This window comes from Pinus tabuliformis, chromosome 1_2, assembly GCF_031772625.1.
Source record: "Pinus tabuliformis cultivar Carrire ecotype Pingquan chromosome 1_2, CPIR1, whole genome shotgun sequence".
NCBI classification, from domain to species: domain Eukaryota; kingdom Viridiplantae; phylum Streptophyta; class Pinopsida; order Pinales; family Pinaceae; genus Pinus; species Pinus tabuliformis.
Window position 1 is genome coordinate 228,630,060 of NC_142298.1, and position 24,105 is coordinate 228,654,164.

The following is a 24,105-nucleotide window of genomic DNA, read 5'->3' on the forward strand; positions in this document are numbered from 1 at the left end:
GGTTAAAAGCACCCGCTGAGTTTCACACAAATGAGAAAGCCTAAGGGAAAAGATTTGAGACATGCATGCTACATGATTTCATGTAGGATAAGTACCTAAGCTTAAGGCAAAAGATTTGAGACATGCAAATGTATGAAGTACAAGATTCAGATAAAGAGAAAGAATCTCCTTCATGCCATATTCTCACTGACAGTGAATCTCAGATTAGGTACTTATCAAGCATGAAATCATGTTGCATGCCAAGCATGAAATCATGAAGCACACACCATGATAAGATTATCTGACTCCAAATACTGCATCAAGATGAAAAATTCAGCACTCTAGACAGTCACATAAGAATAAAAAAACATTCAAAAGATATGAATGCATATTAGCCACTATAGAGGACCAAAACATAAACTTATGCCATAGATAGTGTGGCTGAACCTTTCCCTGCTTTTGCTTCAACAACTTCAGTTCCTCCATCCTGTGTGCGCTTTGTCAAGGCTTTAATGTCCTCCTCAGATAATACAGAGTTTGGCTTTGGTGTTGCCTAGAAAAAATTATCAAAACAAAAAAGTGTATGTTCCCTTTTTAACTATATTGAAGGGTAGGTAATTATGATCTCATTTTATCTTTGATAAATTAATCTTCTAATATCCAAGAGTAAAGAACAAACTCAAGATGAGGATCCAACAAAGTCATATACATGTGAAAAAAGTGGAAGAATTGTAACACCCGCATGTCCACCTACAACAGGAACATCAACTTCTGCAGACAGCATAGGATGACATCAACAACAAACATAAAACTGAGAATTGTATCTAATGTTAAAAAAAGCATGATGTTGGTAAGATCCTGCAACATATCATGTATTGGGTCTAGCCCAGATGGTTGTGTGCAAAGACTGTTATCCTTCCCACTCGGGTTCAATTCCCTCAAGTGACATCTTGAGCTGACTATATTTCTGATGGCCTTGAGCCCTATGATACCATCCTTGAAATGAGGAGAAGTGCCTGGAATGTTTGCCCAGGATGCATATTTCATGATTAAATTATAAAAAATAAAAATATTTTACAGAATACTAAATATTTGAGAGTAGCTAAGCATAACAAGCCATAATTTTAAATACCTTCAACAGGAACCCCTGCTTTTGAAGCATAGAACGTCTTTGCACGGACAACATCAAGAGTAGTAACACCAAAGAGTTTCTTTTCATTATAGGTCCCTGCCTTCTTAAAAACCTCAGCAGCTATTGGTACAGTAGAATTTACAGGATTGCTGATCATATTTACAATTGCCTGCCATGGATATCAAGTCCTCAGCAATGCCATAAAAACCAATTCTAGATGATTTCTTGAATCCAAATATACCATTCCCGATAGAAGGAAAACATTATCCAGTACACTCTCCCCCATCTCCATATCTCTATCTATATAATATGTAACAATATACTATACATACTGTACACACACACACCAGTACATGAACAAAACAAATAATTGTGAAACATACTTCTTTATCTATTAACTTTCCACACTAATGGTAGTACATACTGATTGTATGTAATATATAATGTTATAGAGGATACCTCGTGATCAGTGGATTTGTGCACAGTTAAATAGAAGACCAAGGATATTTTTTATATTGATATTCATATGCCAATTTTCTCAAAAGTCCAAAAGCTAAGTTACTAACTACAAGAGGAGAAACAAGAATAACAGGGCTTTAACAGTGGCTGCAAACTTGCATTGGACTACACATCTAATTACTCTTAAGTTCATTTCAATTAGTATTTCCTTCTTATGGGAAAAAGTTAGCTGCAATTTGTCTAAATAAAGAGTCAATAATGAGTCAATCACCTATTCGTTTGACTCAAAGAAGTCTTCAAGCTTCGTTAACCTCTCCAGTAGAATTGATTATATACAAGAACATTATGTAAATCTAGATCAACAACTTGCTTAAAGATTCTTGCAAATATGTATTTGTATATATTGCCATCTTTATAGATCTCAAACATACAAAGCCTTCGACAAAGCAACTTACTATGAACGTCATGCTTATTCCTATGAAATAGTCAATAAGAAAATCACATGAAAACAAAAACTTCAAAGAAGATCATAAATCATGACAACTTACCTCTGGGCAGTATTTTGCAATTGCAGAGCAAAGAGATTTAACAATCCCTGCATTGATGTTGAAGAGATCATCACGGGTCATGCCAGGTTTTCGAGGCACACCAGCAGGAATGATCACAACATCTGCATTCTCCAATGCTGTGCCAAGTTGTTCCTCTCCCATATATCCTGCAACCTGCACCCAGGTCACACTGCTGTGAATTACTGACAAGGTCGTGACACAAGCATGATAAAATCAATATGGCAGTACCAAATTAAATGATAAATATGTAGACCAAAAAATAAGAAAAGAAATTATTATCGCAAAGTTCCAAAAGAAGTAAAACTTGTTATCCTTGTTCCATGACCCAAGCAATGGTATGTCCTCCTCATAGTGAACAAGAATAGGATTATTTGTATTCTATAGTAAAATCCACCTTTTGGCTTTTACCGAGGAGATAGAGCACCAAAAGCAATGATTATGCTCGTAGGATATTGAAGACCTATACCAACCCACGTTTCAATCAGGGTATAATCTTGTCCAATCCAGGTATACGACATTTCAATCAGGGTATAGTCTTATCCAATCCAGGTATAAAAGTGATGCTGTGATAAATAATTAGCATCTCACAAGCCACTTTAGGGAGTTTATTCAACCTTAGTTTAATTTACGCTGCGAAGACTATTTTGATTTAATCTACTCATGGATAAAGAGGCAAATCTAAACGACCCCAAAAAGGTTGGATATAGAGGCAAATCCAATATGCAGAGGGTCATCAATTCAATCCTCACAAAATAACAAATTGACAATGCAATGAGACTATTCTAACTTCTAAGTAGTCATTAGGCCAAGTATGACTTAGATCCATCAGATCAAAAAGTCATCTAAATGACCCCAAAAAGGTTGGATATAGAGGCAAATCCAATATGCAGAGGGTCATCAATTCAATCCTCACAAAATAACAAATTGACAATGCAATGAGACTATTCTAACTTCTAAGTAGTCATTAGGCCAAGTATGACTTAGATCCATCAGATCAAAAAGTCCTATTAAGCAGAGGCATATGATCTAGCCGTGGATTCTGCTAAAAATATAGATGCACTTTTCATCAAAAAAATATGAACTACCTCGTCCATTGGGCTGTGGTTTAGTGGCAAGTTGTAGGGTGCTTGTCATGAGGATGACCCAGGTTCAAAACCCAGGAGGCATATTCCCATGATAATGCGGCTGCCCATGTCATTCCAAAATATGAAGTCGGGTTAACGTGATAAACACCAGTTCAATGATAATGAAGAGGTGTTGTTAATGATGACCCCTGTGCTATTGAGGTTTGCACAGATGAGCCCATCTGCAAGTCATGCGTGACTTTGATGAATAGATGCAATTAAGGTGTTTCACCCATGCCAGTCAAAAGGCCTTGACCAAACAAAAACAATAATAGTGAGCCCAACCTCAATTTCAACCTTCTCCTATCAATAGCAAATACTACTACTGCTAATAATAATAATAAGCACAGCCCAAATTTCAATCTAGCCATAAATGTCAGGTAGATTGTAGTCAAGTAGTTAAATCATAGCACTTTCAGTGCCCTCTTAGAAGTATGTTGCGGCATTATCTCACCATTGGAGTTAACTACCATATTGAGATTCAACAGACAAGATCTGGTGCAAATCCTGCATGAAATTGGTGGAATAGAGATTCTATGTTTGTAGCATCTACAATGAGGGCAAAACCCACTATGTTAACAGAAAGACATTTGCCAACAAGAAAACAATAAAAAATAATAATAATGTAGCCCTCAATATCTGCCTCTTTTGAAATGGCCCAAAGAATGTCAGGTATAGTCAAATCCAATATTCACGGTGTACAATACAATCGTTTTAGAATGACAATGCGATGGGCATTGCTTCAATGGATTGTTGGGCCAAATGTCACCTAGATCCATAAAATTAAAAACCCTAATCGAGTAGGTGCACATGATGCAACCATGGATTTCCACGAAATAAATATCTAGGTTCTTTTTTTCATCAATCAAAATATGCACAAACACATTTACAAACTGACCATGAAAGTGAATTGAGTTGACCATTAACGTGAATTGGGTTGTGTTTAAGAAATTAAATCATTGCGCTTTCAGGGCTCAAACCCACGTTCAAGAGCTCCGGAAGGCATATTTCCTGCAAAAATGTGGCCAAAAGAATAAATTCCACATTCGAAGAATCCCAGAGACCTTGACAGGTTATAGCAGTGGAGTCTAAGCCTGGTATAAGGCCTGGTTCCTTTAAAAAAATAGGCGCTTACCAAAATAAATAAATTATCTGACCATGGACAATATCATAAACGTAAAATCAAAGAACTAATAACAGGTAAAACACTAACGAAAAGTAGATCCTACCAAGTGGGTTGTCGTACGATCGATCCCAATGGAGATCCCTTGAAACTAAAATCAAAACATCTCTATCGTTCGCAGAGAGAACAGATCCAGCATACAGAGAACGAAAAAAACGCGGTAGGAAAAATATATATCCCATGGTTTATATTTGGCCTTAAAAAACAGTAGAAAAAATAAAATTTGAGAACACAAGAGCAAGATGAAAAAGGAATTGCATGTCTAAACATTTTGAAGTCTCAAAAAGCATTCATCAACATAGAGAAGACTACAACACTACTCTTCACTTCCAAGTTTTCAACTAATGGATTTAACTGACCAGCAATGTTTTTTGCATGAACCATGCTCAAATGCTCAAGATGAGGTAATGAATGGATGCTATGCGCCTATCTGTGAATTGCAACCACAGACATACATGTAAGTGCAAATTTGTAAATCTCATACCCAGATTTACCCATCATCAAGCACACAACTTTTGCGGGATCCATTTGACATATCTTATGTTTAAGAAGGAATAACATCCTTGAAGAGACTCATCGCTTTCCTTAGGGAAGGATCTTTGCATGCAGAATCTAGATTAACTCTGAACATTTCAATCAAACTAAGGTAAATGAAAGGCAACAATCCATCGGTCAAACCTCACAGGTTAAAAGCACCCGCTGAGTTTCACATAAATGAGAAAGCCTAAGGGAAAAGATTTGAGACATGCATGCTACATGATTTCATGTAGGATAAGTACCTAAGCTTAAGGCAAAAGATTTGAGACATGCAAATGTATGAAGTACAAGATTCAGATAAAGAGAAAGAAGCTCCTTCATGCCATATTCTCACTGACAGTGAATCTCAGATTAGGTACTTATCAAGCATGAAATCATGTTGCATGCCAAGCATGAAATCATGAAGCACACACCATGATAAGATTATATGACTCCAACTACTGCATCAAGATGAAAAATTCAGCACTCTAGACAGTTACATAAGAATAAAAAAACATTCAAAAGATATGAATGCATATTAGCCACTATAGAGGACCAAAACATAAACTTACGCCATAGACAGTGTGGCTGAACCTTTCCCTGCTTTTGCTTCAGCAACTTCAGTTCCTCCATCCTGTGTGCGCTTTGTCAAGGCTTTAATGTCCTCCTTAGACAATACAGAGTTTGGCTTTGGTGTTGCCTAAAAAAAATTATCAAAACAAAAAAGTGTTAGTTCCCTTTTTAACTGTATTGAAGGGTAGGTAATTATGATCTCATTTTATCTTTGATAAATTAATCTTCTAATATCCAAGAGTAAAGAACAAACTCAAGATGAGGATCCAACAAAGTCATATACATGTGAAAAAAGTGGAAGAATTGTAACACCCGCATGTCCACCTACAACAGGAACATCAACTTCCGCAGACAGCATAGGATGACATAAACAACAAACATAAAACTGAGAATTGTATCTAATGTTAATAAAAGCATGATGTTGGTAAGATCCTGCAGCATATCATGTATTGGGTCTAGCCCAGATGGTTGTGTGCAAAGACTATTATCCTTCCCACCCGGGTTCAATTCCCTAAAGTGACATCTTGAGCTGACTATATTTCTGATGTCCTTGAGCCCTATGATACCATCCTTGAAATGAGGAGAAGTGCCTGGCATGTTTGCCCAGGATGCATATTTCATGATTAAATTATAAAAAGTAAAAATATTTTACAGACCCGAAAAAGAAAGATGACTCCAGGTGATGTGGATTTGGAGTATGATGTTACTAGGTACCATATAATAATACCTCCCTCCCAGGTCAAAGACATATGAGTTGAGTTAGAACGTTGTCTCAGGTTTCAAGGGAAACTGTTTGTCAAGAAGATTCTACAATACAAGAATCAACATAGATGGTGCCCTGTCCAGCAGTCAAAGAAACTCTACCAAGCAAAACCCTGCTAATACACATTTAGCATTAGCTCTAAATCTTTTTCTGTGCTTTTGATGGCTAGTAACTACAGTTAGACAAATGAGACCTGCTAACAATTAGACCACAGTTTATTCATTTATTAAGAAGTCTGGTGTACATAGCTTGATGATGAGTGTGTCCCAGCACTCTAGTGTTAGCAGATAAAAAATCGCAATTCCAAATTAGTTATCATGATTTCAAGTTTCACGGGGCCAATTTGACAGCACAGTACATGTAGCCTAATAGGGCATTTAAATTCCATGTTATCACTTCACCAACACAGAGAACACATATAGCCTAGTGGTATACATGGATACAGAAAGAAACAGGGCATTTGGGGGGCTTCTAACAATTTAAAGAAAGAGATGGCGTTTAGCACAGCTCCCTCCAAGTGTTACCAGATGCATAATCAAGGAAAATTCAGGGAGGCCAAGTCTTGGGCAAGGATAAGGAAAAAATTCGAGACAAAATTGGAGAGTAGAACAAAAATATAAAGATATACACATATATATTTTGATGAAAATATATAAGCAATGGTGAGTGCGACTTATAAGAGCGTTTGATCTGGACTTACTAGAAAAGAGGAGACTTCTTATAAATTTCAGCAAAATCTATCTCAAGGCACTCCTCAGCAACTCTAAAGCTGATTTCTAGCATCCATGTTGCAGGGTTACATTTATCAGTAATCTTTGTCACACCTTCAATAGCCTGTCCAGGACATTTCAAGTTGCTAGATTCAATGAGACTTGAATAAATTGTAAGATGCCTTAATAACATATGCTGCATTAGCAAACATTAATCATATACCTGGAAGTACTCTATGACATGGATTGAATGGCAACCTAGTGGACTGCCATATATAATTTGACCACCTTGTTTCATCAACAGCAGCTGCAAAAAAAGAAAGAATGCTATTGTAGTTGGGATTGTTTGGGAAAGTAAGCATCATTAAATATTTGCAAGGTTTTGTTCAATAAGCATTGCTTTACACACATGATTATCAGGTTTTACCTAGGTGTCGAAATGCATTGCCCTTTAGAGTGGGCAGTGAAAATTGTTTTAAATATTGATATTGGTGGGCTTCTAAAAGATCTTCCTTTCTAGAAATTTATAGAACCATCTACTTCTTCCTACAATCCATCTTATAACCTTTTCAAAACTAGCCATTTTGCTGAAGATCTTTGATATTAAATATTTTACTCCATGGCCTTGGATTTGAAATTTAAATATAGCTCTCCGAACTCTAGATAAATCACTACCAATTGGCCCCCTATGATTATTGTCAGTGGTTTGGATTTCTAGTGAAAAATATTTTTCCTTCCATGACATGTGGTCTCATGCATGCTTTCATATTTTTTTTGTGGGTGTCTGATCACAATTTCAGATTTGGCTATATTAACAACCTGTAAGGAGTTAGAGATGTATCTTACCTCATCAAATCCTTCAAAAATATCTATACTTGGCTGATGGATAGTACAGACTACAATTCGGCCTGTGTCCACTGTATTCCTAACTGTATGCATCGCGATAGTTGCAGCTCTGGCATCCAGACCAGATGTCGGCTCATCCATGAATATGATTGAAGGATTTGCAACAAGTTCTACAGCAATGGTTAGTCTCTTCCATTACTCAGTTGATAGACCAGTCACACCAGGAAGACCCACCAATGTGTCTCTCAAGCTATCAAGCTCTACAAGCTCCAGCACTTCATCCACAAACATCTGTTAAATAGAACAATCTCAATCTTAGGAAACCCAATATTAAGAATGAAAGAAAGAAACTATATTAAAGTCCACAGGTGGTTCATAAGCGGCTCTCCAGTAAATAATTATTGAATAAAAACAATAAATTGAATCTAAAGGGAAATTCCAGTCCTTTACTATACATCTGTAACAATTTTTATGTGTATTCAATTTTTATGTGTATTTTGTCATATATTTTTCATACCAGCATTTTGAACCATACATTACAATGAATCAAAATAGTTGAATTTTATCATTACTATGAGAAAAAGCAGTGATGAAAGAACAAGGCTGGAAAGCGCTGTGGGCTGGCAATGGCAAGACCTAAGGGTCTAGATTCATCCTCTCCTCTCCTCACCAAGTCTATATAATGAAGCCACTCCAGAGAGAGATAATTACATGCTGCTGAAAAATCTTAGAGAGAGCTTTCTTTCTGTCCCTTAGGAATGACTTCATTATATAGACTTGGTGAGGAGAGGAGAGGAGGATGATTCCAGATCCTTTGTCCTAGTGAATTCAAAGTTTAGTACGAGTTCCCAAGCGATTAGATGAGGTAGTTGAAAATTCAAACCTCTTCAAAGTGATCCCCTAAAAAAATGAACAAATCTAAAAGCTTGACCAGGTCATTGCTGCTGAAGGGCATTAGGCAATCATTGCTCCTTGCAGTAAGGAAAAGGGCGATGCATTGCTCCTTGTCAGTGTACAGGGAGCAATGAACCTGCTAATCTTTGCTTTTAAGGGAAGAAAAGTGGTGCTTCAGCAAAGTGACATCGTGGGACCCATTTTAAAACAAATCAAGCATATTAAATTTAATCCAAAAGAAAATTGAAAAATCTAACCTTAGATTACATCTTCAGAAGCTTACCTTGCATCATTTGTCAGTCGTTGCTCTCGTGGAGAGAGCTTGCAGTTGAGATGTTAAGTAAACCTTCCCTGCTGTTGTAGCTGATTTGGAGATGATTTCACAGGGGAAACCATTTCTGTCTGAAAATGACATATACATACTTGTACAGTTATCAGCAGAACCCCAGGATCCAATTTATAATTTTAGCGTATGACCCTGGAAATTATGCTCTACTGCAGTGTAACCTGAGGATCAAACTTGCAAAGCTCAATGCCTGTTAAATGACATTACAGGTGTCATGATGAAAGGTTCCAGATATTTTATCCTTAAAATGTAAAACTATCTTTAAATGTTTTCTGTTTTAAATGCCTTAAGAGGACCGAATCTGCAGAAATAAATATTATAGTTCTCCTCTCTTGAACAACCCACAATCTAAAGAAAAGCATTGTTCTTGTTTTAGCAATTGACAGAGTGCATTCAAAGCAATCTTGGATTTCAACTGTTCTCTTCTCCCATCTGAATTCTTGTTGATGATTTCTAGATCAACATTTCCTAGCAAGCAATTTAATCTGGGTTGAACTTCAGTGGTGAAATTCTAATTCGTTGATTGGATATTTAAGCGTCATTTTCCATTTTGATTCCCTAGAAGGAGGTCTTGTCATCTATATCTGTACCTTTCTTCAGACTGTTATTAACTTTATCTAGCATGCAGGGCATTGGCATTGTGTTTTGGCATTTTCAGGCAACAGTTGTAAGCAACATGATGGGAAAGGCACACCTTCTGTCTGCATTCTGTTAGCGCTTGAGATTTCACCCTAGGCTGAGGAAGGTAAACCTTCAAGGCCACATCAAACCATTTCACCTCGTAGCTAGCCCTACGGGGTATGAGAAGGCTCTCTCCGGTCTATCTCGGCAAATTTTCAATGAAGTGAGATGACCAATCAAAGTTAACACTGATATTAGGCTAGTAAACTGATAAGGAGGGTTGATTTAAAGTTTTTGATGTTTTTGGTGGCAATTGGAGGGAGTGCAATTCAGGGTGTGGGGATTGAGCTCAGCTTTTGCAGGTGGGTCTTTGGGGCAAGGTAGGAGTTTGTGCTGATGCCTTTAGCTGAGATGAATGATCAAGGAAGAAAAAGAGAAGCTAAAGAGGGAAAACAATGACTTTGAATCCTCTCTAGACAGTGGAAAACATAAACATTAAACAAATTTGAAAGCTGAGCATGGCAAGCATGAATTCAAACTTTATCACTTCATTTGTTTAATAAGATGCAGTAAAGAAAGAGATGGAACACATAAACACACTTACAATTACAATAAGAGAACACACCATCAACACAAGAGTCCACAAGAATCCCAAAGATGTCTGCAAAACCCTGGTCTTCCCTTTCCTTAAATTGCAGAGATACAAGTAAAATATACAATAGGAGCTTCTCCCTCAAGAGTCCAACCATGAAAATGAGCAAGAGAAGGCATAATATAGATGATCTAACTCCTTTCCCCACCTCTAGGGGTCGAGCTCAGCTTCCTAGGAGCTGTTTCAACTAATTCCAAACTAAGCACTAGATAATAGGCAGTCAAAACAACTTGCCTCTAAAACTTAGGAAACCTATCCATGCATTAAATATTTACCATTTACATTCAAGAAACTTCTAGAAGTGATCAAGGAGAGTAAAAGTATCTTAGAGCCATGAAAGTTACATAAAAATCCATGATTTACATGCCCAAAACATTAAACCAAGTGAAAACAGTTTTTTTCTGGCCGAACTGGTCAAAATAGGCAAAATTCCCTGACATGTAGCGCACATGTGCCTGACACGTAGTGCACATTGAGAGGCCTGTTTGAGGGCCTTCCCGGTGTCCAAATCAGGTGCACGCTAGCTAATTGGAAAGGTCTACGAGTCTTGTTTCCAACCCCACCGGAATCTTTGAATTTGGAGTTCATTTGACCCCTCAAAACTCAATTCTCCCAAGACAGCTTTCTGCAACTCAAAATAGGGGCAGAAAGTCAAAATTTGCATGTATTTTGAGCTTTTGGAAGCCCAAATCTCCATAAAAACTGAAGTCCATCCATAGGTAGGTGTAACTTTGCATGAAAATTCCAAAAATGCTGAGTTTTTCCCGTTCTGAGTTGCCCCCATGTAGCGTAGCGCACGGGGCGCTGCATGTGAAAAGGCCAAAACCTGTCAATTTCCCAAAAATGCCAAAAATGACAAAATTTTCTCCAAATTTCTTGAAATTTGGGCTGGGAGTCCCCAATCAAGTACCATGCTCAGTCAAAGAGGCTTTGGCCAAAATTTGGAGTGGATCGGGCGTTTTCCTTCGTTTTTGTGCTTTGGCCAACTGTCCTTGGAGCACCTTCGTTCTCACCGGTATTTTTGACATTTTTCTCAAACCATGACACCTGTGCAAAAAGTGAAGGAGGTTTTTCTTCTTTGGCATGTTATGGACAAAAACCTCTCTCAATTTTCCAAAATTCATCTTTTATTGCTTTGGAACATCATTTGAGTGCCACTTGTCCCGATGTGTGAAACAAGGAATTCTGTTGAAATGAAGCGAAATGAAGGGGATAGGGGGCTTCTAAATTCTTGAGGAAATTTTTGGGAGTGGGGAGGGATGTTAGGAAGTAGGGGAAAGTGGAATCTTAGAGATTGAGTGAGGGGAAGGGGTCCAAAAGGGAAAAACACAGGCCCAACCTAGAAAATTGCCAGGTTGTAGCTAGAAACTAGGGTTTGTGGAAAAATGAGGAATTTGGCGGATCTAAGGGATGGGAAGTGTTTTATAAGGTACTTTAAGGATAGGGGAAGGTGTATGAACATCAGGAAACAAGTTTTGCCGATGATTTGACCATCCAAGAGAAATTGGCTTTTAAAACCCTAGGAGAGGGAAATGACCTTGCCAAGGCACAACTAAAGCATGAACAAGGTGTGAAATGACTCATTCGACACTGACATGATAATGACAACCCTCTGAATGATTATAGGCTCAGCTGAATGATGACATGGACTGACATTTGGGCAAACCCTAGACCTAATGCCTAGTGACCAAATTTTGCTTGAAGACTCACTGAAATGACAAAATTTGACCTTGACACTTCAAAATCACTTTGTAAGAGCATATTTGATCACTGTAGGAAGGCTGGAAAGACTGACACTAACAAATTCCTTGACTACAAGATTTGGACAAGTGATTAGACCCCTTTGGGCTCATTAAGAGGATCCATAAAAGAATCTGCAACTGTATCAAAGGTAGTTGCATCCATGACCAGACTTGCAGACCTTTGAGAGATCTACAAACTTTTGAGAGGGGTGCCAGTCTCTTAGGGATATATATTAATAATCCAACTTTTAAGGTCACAGCCAACCGAGACATCAAATTCATGTATAAGATCTTTTTGTTTGTGCGACAAGGGACCTACCTTTAAGTAGCCATTGGATCCTTCAGGCAGCCATTGTACTACTAAAATATACAAAAGCATACATAATCCACACTACTCTGGATTTTAACAGGAAGAAACACATGTTCTTAAGTTCTCACTGATCTTCTTCTAGAGCTGTACGTGGTGTCAAGTTGGCAGTCGCAGCAATCAACCGCATTTTGTACACAAGTCACCAAAAAAGAAGCCAAAGTCCCAGATAGAGAAAGTAGGTTGGCAAGCAGTCCTTGAAGCATTTTCTCAGGGAAACGGTTAATTTCCTATTTTCTTGTTTCACACAAAATGTAATACTCAGCCGTTAACCCTTTACATGCTTAATGACTCTTAACCAGTTTGTCTACCAATGTTTTGTACTTTCATCTTCGAAGTTCGAACTACAACATCTGGAAAATTTTACAAGCTAGGAATCAAACCCAACCCAAGACCAAAGCTGCTCTTTGACCGTGCTACGTGCCATTTTCATGAAGACACGCTTAAGAGTTCGCTGTAGGAATGTGAATTGCATATTCAAAAATACCATCTTCCCTGCAATTTGAAGGTAGAGGAAAAGGGCCAACTTTTATAAAATAATATTAAAGAAGGGACTCAAGACACCAAACTTGATCATTGACAACCACTCTTTCAATAAAAGGACCATGGCATAAAACCATAAAGTTCAAAAAAGTTCTTGCTTTACTAAACTTTATTAATCCCTTTTGCATGATGAATCGTTTCTGCTCTTAAGACATTACATAGTTTACACTACCCCGTAGCAACAATAACATGTTGCACAAGCTAGTAGCCATGGAGCTTCAAAGCCTACGATGGAGACTCTTTTTCGACAACCAGGGTCAACACTTGGTCTAAAGACGATCTCCCGTACATAGTCAGGGATGCTTACTCAAAGCATTTAAATAAGAAGCCATCTCTTACAGTTCTAGCTGTATTGTGTCTATTTCCCTCTTACATAGACATCCTGAACCTTTCTAGCTGTATTGTGTCTATGACTATTTCCCTCTTTCTTAGAGGCTGTAAAGCTCAGTTCATTGGATTTCGAGTAAAATTGACAAAAGCCAAAACACTATGTTATTTGGATAAACTGGAAATATGCATTTGGGATTTCTGAAGCTAAACTGGAAATATGTATTTGGGATTTCTGAAGCTGCACACTGAGTCCAGTAACCATATTAAATCATAAATGTACCAAATGCATGGATTTGATTCAATACATGCTTGGTGGGAGCAGGGGGCGTGGGGCAGTGGACACAACTCAGGTTGTAGAATACACCTCCATTTTGTTCTTGGAACTATCAAGGGATTCGGGAACCTACTTAGCTTAATGGGTATTTTATTTTCAAATCAAAGTGGTTTTAACTACTTCAGTAGGATTCCTTTGGTTCATAGGTCTAACACATGGAATTCAGGCATGTAAAATCAGCCAGGAATCACACCATCATTAAACACAATACCATAACCAAACTCAGGCAAACAAAATTAACTTGGTATGAAGGAGAAGAAAGAGGAACCAGGACGAGTATTACCAACAGTTGAAAATATACAAAAGCATACATAATCCACACTACTCTGGATTTTAACCGGAAGAAACACATGTTCTTAAGCTCTCACTGATCTTCTTCTAGAGCTGTACGTGGTGTCAAGTTGGCAGTCGCAGCAATCAAACGCATTTTGTACACAAGTCACCAAAAAAGAAGCCAGAGTCCTGGATAGAGAAAGTAGGTTGGCAAGCAGTCCCTGAAGCATTTTCTCAGGGAAACGGTTAATTTCCTGTTTTCTTGTTTCACACAAAATATAATACTCAGCCGTTAACCCTTTACATGCTTAATGACTCTTAAGCAGTTTGTCTACCAATGTTTTGTACTTTCATCTTCGAAGTTCGAACTACAACATCTGGAAAATTTTACAAGCTAGGAATCAAACCCAACCCAAGACCAAAGCTGCTCTTTGACCGTGCTACGTGCCATTTTCATGAAGACACGCTTAAGAGTTCGCTGTAGGAATGTGAATTGCATATTCAAAAATACCATCTTCCCAACTTTCAGGTGATGACTCTGATATGCAAAATGATGAAGAAGCTATTGTCTATAGAGGGAGCTTCAAGAATGGATACAACATTGGAAATACTCCAAACCAAATTTATTGTAAAAATCCAAAGCATGTTTCGATGGATTTGACAAAAACTTCTCATGTGGTTGGAGAATATAACCCAAATTCTTTCATAAGAAATGATAATAATGTTATAGTGCATTCATGGTCAACACAATATCCAGCTCCTATTTCAAGGACTCTACCCACTCATGTAGGTAAATCTTCCTCATTGCAAAGGATTCAAACAGCTAGTGTCATATTGTCTGCACTTGATAAGCCTATGCAGACATTATCTGTCACAGATTCTGGTCAACATGGAATGCCTTCTAATGAAACAAATGCAGGACAAACTTCATATTTTTGGGTGCAACCTAGCGATATTCAAGGTTTAAAAAGACAACTTGTCCACATTCTCAATATATATAGAGGAAGTATGCTTCTTGTACATGTTCCATCTGAATATCAAAAGGTCTTTGGCAGACCTCTATATTTATTGGAGTATGGTTCTTATAATCTAGTTAATTTGATAGAAAAGATGCATGATGTCTTCACCACATCATTGAAAGAAAAGGAAACAATAAGTTTGTGTCTTTAAGAGAGTTATCAAACAAGTTCATACAAGGTAATATAAAAATGAACTCTTCTACCAATGATTCAAGAGATGTGCTTAGGAAGAAAGAACATACTGGAAAGTTAGAGAAGGGAAAAGTTTAAAGGAGTCCAAGAATTCACAGATTTAGGTGCTTGTAATGACCTATGTGATGACTTTGATGCATATGGCATAGAAGTGAAAATGGCTTCACATTGAGATGGAGGTTCAGATGATGGAAGTTGAAGTGAACAAGATGACGAAGATGGGGATGGAGAGATGATCCTCCAAGGAGATTTGAATGTTGATGAATATGCAGCAGAAGCAAGCCTAGAAATATTCAAACGAGAACTGCATGGGATTTTGGTAAGCCATTCCTGTGCAATTCTGCTGCCAAATTTTTCAACACTGGACTAACAAAGATACACCGAAGATCTTGATTACAATGTATTTGGTGTTTAATAACTTGAAGCACTAATTCAAAAATTTATAGATGTTGCAATTGTGATGGAGGAACGCGACATTAAAAGGAAATTCGTTGTTGCTGACGGTGGTTCTAAAGTTTATTAAAATTAACAATCCACCGATGTTGCAGTCACCATTCTTTGTCTAGATGTAAGTATCAAATCTTAATGTCTCAGGATAGATGATTTCAAACTATTTAGAGCATTGTCAAAATACATTTTTTAAAGAGTTAACTAAGCAAGTAATTGACATCTTGATTCTCAACAGCATTTTGAAGTTCTTGGCTTCTCAAGAGTTTGAAGCTGTTTCTAAAAAGAAAATGCTAGAGTTATGGAACAAAGCTCTAAATGATATTGAGAATTACAGGTTTGTAATTTATCTATAGCGACATATAAATATGCAGAGTAGAGGTTATGGTTTGCATTTTGGAAGATGTAATTTATATATTGTATTGAGGAATTCTTATTACAAATATATAAGATGAAATGAGAGCTTTTATATTGTGAGAAAGTTGAAGGCTGACATAATGATTTTGTTTTTTAGTCTCTTGTGATGTGATTCTAGCAACATGACTTGTTTGATTACTGATCAATTTTATTTCATGACTTGTTATTAACTAATGCAGGATGTACAGGACATGTGACCCCATAAAGATGATATTTCCCATTTTCTGAACAGATTATATAAACGTATTTGAAAGGAACAGAATTTCCTGATTTCCAAATAAACCTGGACTTTGACCTTCTGAGGATATATTTGGGGATTTTCTGTTTCAGGTCTCCGCAACATGGTTTCGGTTTCCTCTCAGTGCATAGGTCCACATTAGTATTGTTCTAGTAGTGGGCATGTGTTCATGAGACAAAATTGTCTGGGGTCAGCTTGTTTAAATGCATCTTTCGGGCAATGGCATTTTTGAATGTGCAAGATGCGTAAAAGTTATATTGCAAAATAGATATGGCTCGTCTTTCAAGCTTGATGAAGTTCCTTAAGAAAATTGCAAATAATACTATCCCATGTGTTACTGGTCACTGAATAAGTACTGGTTAATAAAGTCGGAGGATATTTCTAAATTGGGATATTGAAAATTGCCCTATTCCTGGGGAAGTCCATCCAGAGGATGTAGCAGGTAATATTAGGATGGCTCTTGGGTTGCATCCAATGGTTACAGGTGTTGTCACTATGCTCTCGGCATTATGGAGATTTTAATAATTTTCCTCCAAGACTGAGAGAAGGCTGTCAAAAGACTGGAGTCAACCTCATTGACCTTCCCAATGGAAGGAAAGATGCAGCATATAAATCGATTTTAGTGTATATGTTTTCATTTTCTCTTGATAATCATCTTCCCTCTACCATTTTATTGATTTCATGAGATGTTTATTTTTCTCTTGCTTTGCACAAACTAGGGAAATGGGGGTATACAATTGTTCTTGCATTTCCAGATGGAGTGGGTGTCTCTTCTTCACTACACAATGATGGTCGATTTGTGTGGGATTAACCATGTTTGGCTTGAGGTGAAGGTCTTGTTCCAGCAAAATCCTTGTCTCTAGCACCCGATTTCACTTTTTATCATGTTGGTTGTCTTTCAGGTGATGACTCTGTTATGCAAAATGATGAAGAATCTGACCATGGACAATATCAGAAACGTAAAATCAAAGAACTAATAACAGGTAAAACACTAACGAAAAGTAGATCCTACCAAGTGGGTCGTCGTACGATCGATCCCAATGGAGATCCCTTGAAACTAAAATCAAAACATCTCTATCGTTCGCAGAGAGAACAGATCCAGCATACAGAGAACGAAAAAAACGCGGTAGGAAAAGAGGAACCCACCTCAGCACGGCTGTTGATGTGGCCAACATCTGCAGCCACACCTGGAGTGCCAGCGATATCATAGAGCGCCAACTTTGACACCAGAGGATTGAGTTTCATCAGAAGAGCCAATGGCTGCCCGATACCCCCAGCAGCTCCCAACACAACAACCTTGCGTGGCGGACTTCCACCACTCGAATAAAACCTTCTCGGCATAACATTAGTTTTGAAAGAAGAAGATGATGCATTCTTCAGTGCAGATCCCACCAATCGTCGCATTGCAGAACTCATTTTTGCCGCTGGTAACACTAAAAGAATGCAAGCTGAAGGCAGATGAAGAAGAAGGGGGAGATTCCAGAGCTTAAAGGCCGAATCAATGGAGATGTGTGGATACGACTTTGTTAAAAGGGATTTTAAAGCCTCACGGTACTATGCAGGGCTTTGGTTTAATCTATTTTATTGCGAAATTCTTAGTTATTGACAATCAGATAGCTCGTGATAGAAATCCTTCTTTTGGGGGCACGAGGTTCGAGAATGGAACATCATGTGATCGAAATTTTCAGTTGGTCAAATGTTAATTAAGTTATTATAAAATAGAGATATTTTTTATTTTATTTTTTTAAATAAATTTAATAATATTAGGAGATTTTTATCAAACTCTGGTTAGGGGTCAGACTAGTTTACAATGTATTTAAACATTGCAAATCTCAGTGTGTTTAAAAGGAAAGTGTTTTTTTTTTTTTTTTTCAGGGGTGTTAGTTATTTATGGAATATGTCATATTGTGGATATTTTGATTGATATTGGACCATTTTAGTTGTTTGTTATGTATGTCGAATAGTCCAATCCCAAGGAATCCTCGAAAGTGGTGAATCTTTGCAGAGAATCTTTAAAAGTGGTGAATATGATGTTAGGGTGTTTTTTAAAAGGGAGTGATAATTGAGATAGCTATATATTTTAAAAGAATATGTTTTTAGGGGTTATAAGAGTGCGAAGGACCATTTTCCATTCTAGGGAAAGGGAAAGGTTTATATTTAGGGATTAGGATAGTTTTTAATTTTTATTTCAAAGTAATAAGATCATTGAGGAAAGATATTATAAAAATATAATTGTTGATGGAGATTTATAATGATAATTAAATCTTTTTATAAAGGTATAAGGTAGGGTTAAAGAATGTTGTTATAAATAGTTTACAGGATAAATAAAGAGATAGAATTGTTTGAAAGAATGGAGTTATTTCATGCGCTTAGCGCAGTAAATAACAAGGTAGTTGGGTTAATGTAGCAAGTAATTTAGATAAACAAGTATTTTAAAATAAAATCCGGTAAGTAAGGGTATTAATCCCATAAGAGTTCAGCCTTGAGCTAATAATGACATATTTTTGTAAGATTAGAGGATTTAGATTATATTACTGCGAGAAAAAACGTGATTATAACATAGATGGATTGGTTTGGTCTATCGTTAGGGAGGTCAAAGCAATAGCACATAAACAAAATTTTCATATTGCTCGCATTCTTTCTGACCTGAGAGTCTGGGAATTTAAACCAAAAACAAGGATATACATAGACAAAATTACATAAACTAAGAGACCAAAATACATTCTGAAACAAGTAGAAGAATAGAGACGGTATAGAGAGAGTTATCATTTTTCCTAGAGTTGCACTTGAGTTGTCATTCTACAGGGTGTTAAGTATGAGCTCGAGGGTGAGAGTCATCTCCTGTGGTTGATGGAGGCTGGGTAGTAGATAGAATTTGGTTGAGGTTGTCATCCATGTCATTCAGCATGTTCTCCATGTTGTTCATTCTGTCCAGGAGTTCTAACATCAAATAAGGAGCTCTTGTTAGGTGTCAACCCTGTCAGTAAGTACCCGGCCCATGAGTGTCTCAGTATGCCATTACAGGTTAATATTCTTAAGCAGAGGCCCTCGCCCTGGTGGAGTTTCTGTTATCATGAATATAATCTTGTGTTTCTCGCTCCACGTGATGATTTGGCACGTATCTTCTAGCCTAGCGAACTTGCCCTTTGATGTAAGCGATAGCTCACTACATGACCTCAAGAACGAGACGTTGATAATGGTCCACGATGGCTCCGGTGGAATTCTGAGCATGGGAGGCATGCAGGGAGGGAGGAGTAGGAGAGGGGAGTTGAATCAATCTGCCCCTATGTTCTGCCTCTGTGGAGATGGTGGTGCAACATCGAACCATGACTGAGTGAGAGGTAGGGGCGGCAGAAAGTCGATTGAAAGGAGGAACAAGTCGATGGTGGGTAAAAATAAACTAGATAGAGGTTAACCTTTCTAACTGAAAGTGGGGGGGGGTTAAAATTGTGAGGAGGCTCAGGTGAGGAAACCTGCAACAAAAATAAAGCCAAGCATGGGGACAGAGAGACAAGATCCGAAATTCCAAATCGGAGCAAGAAGAGAGGTTGTGGAAAAGAACCAATCTTGAAGTGAGTTGCAAGGGGAGTAAAGGAGAAGACCAAACTTGATTGATAGAGATCCTTGTAAAGGAGAGGCATGGATGATAACCGAAAGTGGAGATCCTAAGGGGTTGATTGCAAGTGCAAACGTCGGGGATTACATGGCGCTTGCAAGCTAGATTCATTGATAGAGTGTTGCAGGACCCCATGACCATATGCCCTATTTTAAAGGCTTCGAGAATTGGCTGTATTTTTCTCTTAATGATCCAACATGATATTCTTTGCTTCTTTAAATGACAGTGGTGTACTCACCTACACAAAACCATGAATGTGTGCTCGATTCGAAGAGTGTGAGATCTACAAAATGATAGTAGCCCACCTCCTTTCGTACAAATGCCTCTAATACCATAAATATCATCCTCTACTGAGAATTGTGATGGTGGTGGCAGATATGCCATGCAGGTCGCTGGGTGTGGGCATCTTGCCTCCCTCTCATATGATTACTACAGATCATGGTCAATCAGGAAAATTAATGTTGTGCATCCACTTTAGGGAACTTTGTCTTGTTCAACAATGTCTTGACATTCATGCTTCCATTGAGCAACAAAAATTTGTTCCCATAGAGATTCCATGACCTCTAAAGTGAAGTTGAGTCCTTCATTGGCAAGCATGTTTACCAACTTGTTTCCCTTTCTTAGTATGTGTTGGAAAGCGAGTGCATTGAAGTTTAGGAGTTGTTTTGTGATATTCTCTAGACTAGCCAAAAGTCTCCAACTCCTTTAGCTCGAGTAGCCCCGCCTACCACCATCTATTTGATCTTTGCAAAGAAATGTAGTAAGATCATTTCACAGACTAGGAAATTTGTTTTCCTTATGATTCACCCTCAGGACAAGAAGAAGATTGTGGCCACAAATTCCAAACATGGCTCCTCCGCACAGTAGTAGCAGATGGACAAGGTCATGGAGGAGTACAAGGACATTTTCATCTCACCTGCGGGGGTACCTCTCCATTGTCAGGTCAAGCACTCCATCGATCTGACCCCAAGCGCGTCATTCCCAATGGATCAATATATCGACGTTGTGTTCTGGATAAGAATGAGATCAAGAGGAAAATTCAGGATTAGTTGCAGAAAGGGCACATTAGGAAAAGCTCATCACCCTGTGGGAGTCTGATTGTATTGGTACATAAGAAGGATGGGACCTGGAGACTCTATATTGACTATCGGGTGCCAAACAAAATCATTGTCTATAATAGGTACCCAATCCCATGGATTGATGACCTTCTGGACCAGCTCAAGGGGGCCAAATATTCCAGCAATATTAACTTGAAGTTTGGTTAATTCTGATATGTGGAAGACTGCCTTCAAATCCAAGGAGGGACTTTTCGAATGGTTGGTCATGCCTTTCAAGTTGACGAATGTTACTGCAACCTTCATGAAGTTGATGGATGACATCTTGTGACCCTTCACCAATGCATTTGTGGTGGTGTATTTAGATGACATCTTAATCTTCAACCAAAGTTGGGAATGAACAAGAGGTTAGTCATGATGATAATACATGGAATGAATACTTTGATACAATTGTTATACTTTGTGGGTGTTATAAATAAGTTTAGTTATAAATTAATGGACGATATAAGTACATCATATAGTCTAATCTCTAACCTTGGAAAAAATAATGCATGTATCAATTATTTTAGGTTGGCAATGGAATCAGAACAAATGAGGAGTTTAATCATTTTGATAGACCAATACAAATACCTGCATATGGACGTGGCCTACGCCGTACAATTAAATCACGCAAAAAGAAATGTGTGGAAGAGGATATGACAATGGAGTTTGTAAATGAAATAGAAAATCAACACAATGAACAAGAGGTTGGTCATGATGATACTACATGCATAGATGAATAATTTGAGACAATTGTTGTTTTTGGATGTTCCTAAGGTAGAAAATCTAAGAATATGAAATTAATGTGGCTTGTTTTTAAAATAATGTGTTCAAAAATAATATTTTTAATTTATTGTATACATGTATAATGTTGTTTTGTTGAGTAATTTATTGCGTATATCTTTGAAATGGATCCATGTTCTATACAGTAATTGCTATCTAACATTAAATAATGGTTGCATTTAATTATAGGTAAACGATGTTGATGATACACCTATTAATGATCAAGATCCAACTAGACTATTAAGAATTCAACGAGATGATCCAATTCATCCTTTAAACCATACTAGGAGAAGAAGAGAAGCATTGAAGAGAGCACTACCACGTGAAAAATTTGAGGAATTGATGAAATTAGCATACATTGATGACATGCCATCCACTACTCAGAGTAGAGATGTCGATGGAAATGTAATGCATGAAGAATGATAGTAATACGTATCCAGAAGATGGTATTGAAACTAGTAATTGTTCACGAATCCATAAGATTGTAAGGTCATTCTCATTATCATAATCATTGTCATCATCATCACCATCATCCTTGTCATTGTTATTGCCATCATTACATTATCATCATAATCACCATTCATGCCATCATCATCATCATTATGGACATTGTTTGCAATTGTTCATAATTGTAGATGTTGTAAGAAATATCATCAACCCAAAAAATGTGATCAGTGCTAGAAAAGGGTTGTTTAGGACACATTGATATACGTAAGAGAAATAACAACTCTATTTTTGACAGATGATCGATGATGATCATCATCACCACCATTATCATCGTCATTGTCATTTTTATGATCCCCATCATCATCATTAATGTAATTTCTATCGACATTGTTGTAATCATGCACCATCATCATTCATGCCATTATTGTTTTTGATGATGACCTAGATGAAAATGATGATCATGACACCAAGGATAATGCTTATGATTATGACAATGACAAAATCTAAAATTGGGAAGATTCGCCAACGTCATTAGCATCGTCATCATCATAATCATTGCCATCATCATCATTGTCATTGTAACCACTATCGTCTTTATCATCATAATCACAATTCATGTCATCGCCATCATCTTCATTTTCATCATTGTCAATATTATTGACATTGTCATAAATTGTTCATAATTGTCAATGCCATAAGGAATATCATCAATGCAGAAAATATGATGAGTGTTGGAAAAGGGATGCAAAAGCGAACATAGAAATGGGGGCAACAATAGAAGTAAAATTGGATGAAAAGTGGATACAACATAAGTAGATGCACAACAACATGAAAAACCTGACACAAAAGTGGATGCAAAAGTAGATGCAGTTGTCAATGCAAACTTGGATGCAACCATGAAGGCAAAAGTGGAAGTAAACATGGGTCCAATGGTAGGTGTAAAACTTGGCACAAATTGTGGTGAAACAAATGTGGATGCAACAACGGAAACAAAAGTATATGCAAAAATGGATGAAACAAAAGTGGATGCAAATGTGGAAGCAAATGTGGTTGCAATGGTAGGCGTAAGATATGGTGCAACAAAAGTGGATGTAACAATAGACAAAAAATATGCAAAATAAGATGCAAAAATGGATGTAAAAGTGGAAGCAAACATTGATGCAACAGGCAAAACAAAATTGGATGCAAAAAATGGATATAATGTAAGTAGATGCAAAAGTAGATACAAAACGAGATGCAAAACCCAATGCATAAACCTGACATAAAAGTGGATGCAAAAATAGATGCAATATTTGATGCAAAAGAGGATGTGAACATGGATGCAAAATTGGAAGCAAACGTGGATACAACAGTGAGTGCAAAACATGGTGCAAATTGTGGCATAACAAAAGTGGATGTAATGATAGATGCAAAAAAAGAATCAAAGTATGATGCAAATGAAGATGTAAAAAGGGATGCAAAAAGTGAAATTTAAAATGGGTGCAACAGTGGATGCAAAATTGTGTGCAAAAGTGGATGCAATAGAAGTCGATGCAAAAGTAGATGCAAAACGAGACACAAAACCCGATGCAAATCCCGGTCCAAAATTGGATACAAAAAGGGATGCAAAAATAGATGTAGTAGTTGATGAAAACCTAGACGCAAATGAGGATGCAAACGTGGATGCAAAATTATAATCAAAAGTGGGTGCAAAAGGAGGTGCCAAACTAGGCGCTAATTGTGGCACAAAAATATTAGATGCAATAGTGGGTACAATAATAGATGCAAAAGAGGATGTAAATATGGATGCCAAACAAGAGGGAAAAGTGGATGCAACAAAAGTAGATGAAAATTTTTATGCAAAACTAGACACAAAACTCGATGTAAAACTTGGCGCAAAAGGGATGCACAAATGGA

The 24,105-nt window shown here is 37.4% G+C and overlaps 1 protein-coding gene across 1 annotated transcript; it reads right to left on the reverse strand.

The window, feature by feature from the left end:
- Positions 1–400: 400 nt before the first annotated feature.
- On the reverse strand, positions 401–17,828 carry LOC149205230 (malate dehydrogenase, mitochondrial-like). Its single transcript, XM_089394962.1, has 5 exons — positions 17,416–17,828; positions 2,119–2,292; positions 1,112–1,280; positions 689–750; positions 401–532 (listed from the first exon to the last, which is right to left on the reverse strand). The coding sequence occupies exons 1-5, from the start codon at positions 17,683–17,685 to the stop codon at positions 401–403; spliced, it is 807 nt and encodes a 268-aa protein (XP_089251088.1). The 5' UTR covers positions 17,686–17,828.
- Positions 17,829–24,105: the final 6,277 nt, after the last annotated feature.